Here is a 4,742-nt window from a genome sequence, read left to right as displayed (position 1 = left end):
ATGTGTGTGTTCTTGCTTGTGAACTACACCAATTGTATTATTAATTTTTGGGGTTGAAGGAAAGTACTCTACAACCCCGGCGATTATGTACACTTACGTTAGCATTTCCTTGGTGCAATAACACACACACACACACACACACACACACAAACACACACACACACACACAGACACACACACACAAACACACACACATGGACACTCACACATACACACACACACACTCACACTCACACATACACACACAGACACACACACACACTCACACACATTCACACACACAAGCTTACCCACGTTCATATTCCGTAAGAGTAACGTCACACTGCAGATCCTTAGCAGCATTGTGGAGGAGAACAAGAACGATTACCTCCAGCGACTGCGATCTCAGAGGGAAACCATTCTGGAGCACGTGACAACCACGGCGGAAGAAGGCAAGAGACAGTGTGCGCAGCAAAAAGAGAACCTTCTACAAAACGTCACCGCGACCGTCGAGTCTCTGCGAGAGAGTTTTGAGAGCAAGTGGAAGAGCCAGCTACAGGTGAGAATCTCTATTGTTGTTGTTGTTGTTGTTGTCATTGTTGTTGTTGGTGGTGGTGGTAGTGTTGTTGTTGTTGTTGTTGTTGTTGTTGTTGTTGTTGTTGTTGTTGTTGCTATTGTTGTTGTTTTCGTTATTGTCATTGTTGTAGTGCTCTGCGGCAGTAGCTGTCTCATAGTATTGTTCCCACTGGCTTGTCTAGCTGTCTCATAGAATTGTTCCCTAATATTGAGGAGTAATTAATATTTGCCAGGAAATATTGTCTTTTCCAGAAAGAGCAGCAAAATCTTTCCCCCACCAGAGCACCCCCCACCCCTTCCACCACCCTCTATTTCCATCCCAGGTTTGTGTAAGATTGAGAAGCCAAGAAAAGGAACCTCGTAACCTGACGTCATCTTCCACGCTATGTTTGTCCTTGACCTTGTCCACAGGGTCAGTGTTGACAGCGGTGAGGTTTGATACTGGCGAGGGAGGGAAAAGAATCATTAGGCGTACCTTGAGCCACGTCTCTGCGGATGTTTACTTGTCTATATCATTATACTGGCGTACAACAGACAGTAGCCACTGCAGTCACCAGCAACATCTATGACTTATCCCTTCTATTTGGACGTTAAAAGTCATGCTCAGCATATGATCGACGAATTATTGTCATTATCATTATTATAGACAGTAGCCACTGCGGTCACTAGCAACATCTATGACTTATCCCTTCTATTTGGACGTTAAAAGTCATGCTCAGCCTATGATCGACGAATTATTGTCATTATCATTATTATTATTATTATTATTATTATTATTATTATTATTATTATTATTATTTTTAATATATTATTGTATGGTGTCCAGAAGGAATGACCATCTAAGTAGTAAGAGTGCGAGTAAACATTTCATTCTGCTCATATTTCTCCCACTTCCGTTGAGCTGGAAAGTTATTATATGTTACTTAGGTAGGACAAAATGATAGAAGAAGAAGAAGAAGAAGAAGACGAAGAAGAAGAAGAAGACGAAGAAGAAGAAGAAGAAGAAGAAGAAGAAGAAGAAGAAGAAGAAGAAGAAGAAGAAGAAGAAGAAGAAGAAGAAGAAGAAGAAGAAGAAGAAGAAGAAGAAGAAGAAGAAGAAGAAGAAGAAGAAGAAGAAGAAGAAGAAGAAGAAGAAGAAGAAGAAGAAGAAGAAGAAGAAGAAGAAGAAGAAGAAGAAGAAGAAGAAGAAGAAGACAAGAAGGAGCTGTTTTTATTGGCTCGGTTCTTTACCAAAATGGGAATTAAAATTGGAAACCTTCTCCTGGCAAGTAAAATTGCAGACTTGAAAGAAGAAAGAACCCATGCTATTACAATCTTCCTTTCCGCCACAGAGCGTGAGGTCGATGAAAAAAGCCAAGAGAGTCTAAAAAACAATTAATCTCCAGGCGACTGACAACACCTACAGGCTTTCCTTTTGCCACGTTATTGACGTTGTTTTAACAAAGAATGTTATGAAGCAAAAAAGATTGCTAATTTTGGTAAAAAAAACCCCCCCCCCACCCCCCACGCCACAGTCACCCACCTTCTTGAACTATTTGATCAATTGCACGATATCAGGGTGAGCCTAGGGGTCACAGTGAGAAGTAGACATTTCTCTCGGGAATAGGAAACTTTCTCTGATTGTCGTTATAATAATCTTCAAAACTCTTATAAGTGACGTCACACTGCAGATCCTTAGCCACACAGTAGAGGAGAACAAGAAAGAGTGTCCACATCAGATGCTGTCCCAGAAACGCCAGATTCTGGAAAATGTGGAGACGATCATGGAGCAGAACAAACTAGCGTCTGTACAACTGGAAGAACGCATTCTTGGCAACGTCACTGCGACTTTTGAACAAAATGAAATGAAGTTTGTACAACTGGAAACATGCATTCTCGGGAACGTCACAGCGATGATTGAGGCTCTAGAAGCAGGTTTTGAGCGCAAGCTGAGTGCTACAAAGACCAAGTTGCAGGTAAAAATCTCTCGTAGTCTTTGACCTCCAATATTGACGGGAAAAGTTTTACTTACGAGTTTCCTGTCCAGAAATAACACGAACATAATTATTCCTTTATCACTGCATGAAGGACCAGTCTCCTTTTATATTGAATAATGAATATTGATCTATGATTCCCAACAAGTCTCTCTTCCACAATTCTCTCTTTCTCTCTCTCTCTCTCTCTCTCTCTCTTTCTCTCTCTCTCTCTCTCTCTCTCTTTCTCTCTCTCTCTCTCTCTCTCTCTCTCTCTCTCTCTCTCTCTCTCTCTCCCCTCTCTCTCTCTCTCTCTCTCTATCTATCTATCTATCTATTTCTATTTAAGAGAAAGTATTGAAGAGAGAGTACCTCAGACCATAAACTGTAAGTATAATTTTCAAATGTTCTGACCTTGAATTGAATGAGCTCCCCTCAGAGTTACATGAATTACAACCTGATTGTCAACTCAGGAGAGAAATGTTTTAGGCCCACTTCCCAGTCCCATGTGAGTCTGACATAGGTCCGTATTTCCCGCCACGTACTTCACTGAAGTTGTTTTGAACATGTGGGACTGAAACTGTATAGTCAATTGATAAACTAGAGGGCTCTGACTGAGTGATAAACAAGAGCACTGATTGAGTGATAAACAAGAAAACTGACTGAGTGATAACTTGAAAAATTGCCTGCCCCACTGACGGATGTTTTTCAGCACCACTAGCGTTGTGTAACGCCAAACCAACTTCCCCTCGACATTTTCTACAGCCGTGTATCAAACTCTTTCTCTGTGGTGTTTTTTCCCAGACCAATACGTGTGCTGACGTCACGATTCAAGCCCCCCGGCCAGTGGTCACCCTTTCTAACGGCATGCAAGTCGTCTGTGACACTGAGACAGACAACGGAGGCTGGATCGTGGTCCAGGTGAGATAACAAGAGGCGGAACACGTTAGTTCTGTGACGTCCCAGACAGTATATATAATAAGTCTACGTATGGTGCAAGTATTACCCAAGACTCAGGTATTACCTCGCTAGGGCATATGTGTCAAGACGCGGTGGAATCAGGGATTTGGAGTTATTGGTATAATCTTAAAGCATGTTTATTTGTGTTGCTTTCTATGAAAAAATACCCATCCCTCTTGAATAAAAGTCAAGATATTTGCGTTTGAAGGAAGAAGGGTCGCCCGGTTTCAGTGTTGAAATTGGCAGGACAAAGTTTGACAATTTCAATAGACGGAGAGTAATTGAAAACGATAAAATTACATATTTTGTGCCTTTAATCAACCCTTTTTGTGAAATTCACTAATGGAAATGTGTTTTTATATGGACACGAAAGGTGTTGAACCCCCAAAAAAATCCCTCAAAAATTTGATAAAAGTTGCCAAACTGGTGGGAAAGTGCCTTTTTCTTCAATTTCACTATTTTGACGAGCGCATGATTTCACCAAGATGTCTCACATATGGTTGTATTTCTAAAAAGTTTCTGCCATTTCAGTAATCCTAAATTAGAGAATCGCATCGCATACCCTAAACTTTAGCATTGTGGTTTTAAAAATACCATCACAGGACACACTGGAATGAAGATTTGCCGTAATTTCACAACAATAAATAAAACTTTATGTGTGCCTGGAGACCAAAGGTTATACATTTTAATAACGTTGAAAAATTATAATTAATTTTTTAAAAACAAATCAAAAGTCACATTATAATCTTTACAAGATCAATTTTATTTCCAACAAATAGAGTGGTTTAGTTAGCATATTTCATGATAACATGCCTAATAAAGTTTCATAATGTTCTGTCATGTGTACAGAGGCGTACCTCGGCCGACGTGGACTTTTTCCGGGGCTGGGTGGACTACAAGAACGGTTTCGGAGACCTGTCTGGAAACTTCTGGTTTGGGCTGGAGAAAATCCACCAGCTGACAAAAAAGGTAATTTCCTTCCGAACATAATAATTATTTTCATTATCAATCTAATCTTATGTGACAGAACTGAGCGCCGCTGCTGTTGTCCATGCTGATGTTCTTGTCGCTGCAGACATGGCTGCTCGTTGTATTAGTTCCGTTTATTATCCTCAATATGAGTGTCACTCTTTTTATTGAAAGGTAGTAGTCGCAGCATACGTCCACCCACATGACTCTGTTATATCGGAGATGGACGTTAAACCAGAGCCTCCTTACCTTGATACCTTACCATAATAATATTTGGAAGTTTCATTAATCCACCCTTGTAAGCAA

At 40.5% G+C, this 4,742-nt stretch overlaps 1 protein-coding gene across 1 annotated transcript in view; it reads left to right on the top strand.

Moving 5' to 3' along the window:
- The first annotated feature begins 85 nt into the window (after positions 1-85).
- LOC101857728 (techylectin-5B) overlaps positions 86-4,742 on the top strand; it is an 8,805-nt gene continuing 4,148 nt past the window's right edge. Inside the window, exons 1-2 of the mRNA XM_035970745.1 lie at positions 86-97; positions 311-538. Coding sequence (XP_035826638.1) covers positions 86-97; positions 311-538 — 240 coding nt within the window. The remainder of the gene's footprint in view (positions 98-310; positions 539-4,742) is intronic.

This window comes from Aplysia californica, unplaced genomic scaffold (assembly GCF_000002075.1).
Source record: "Aplysia californica isolate F4 #8 unplaced genomic scaffold, AplCal3.0 scaffold00315, whole genome shotgun sequence".
Taxonomy (NCBI): Eukaryota; Metazoa; Mollusca; class Gastropoda; order Aplysiida; family Aplysiidae; genus Aplysia; species Aplysia californica.
Note: the sequence above shows the minus strand (reverse complement) of the source record. Positions and strands in the feature narration are given on the sequence as shown.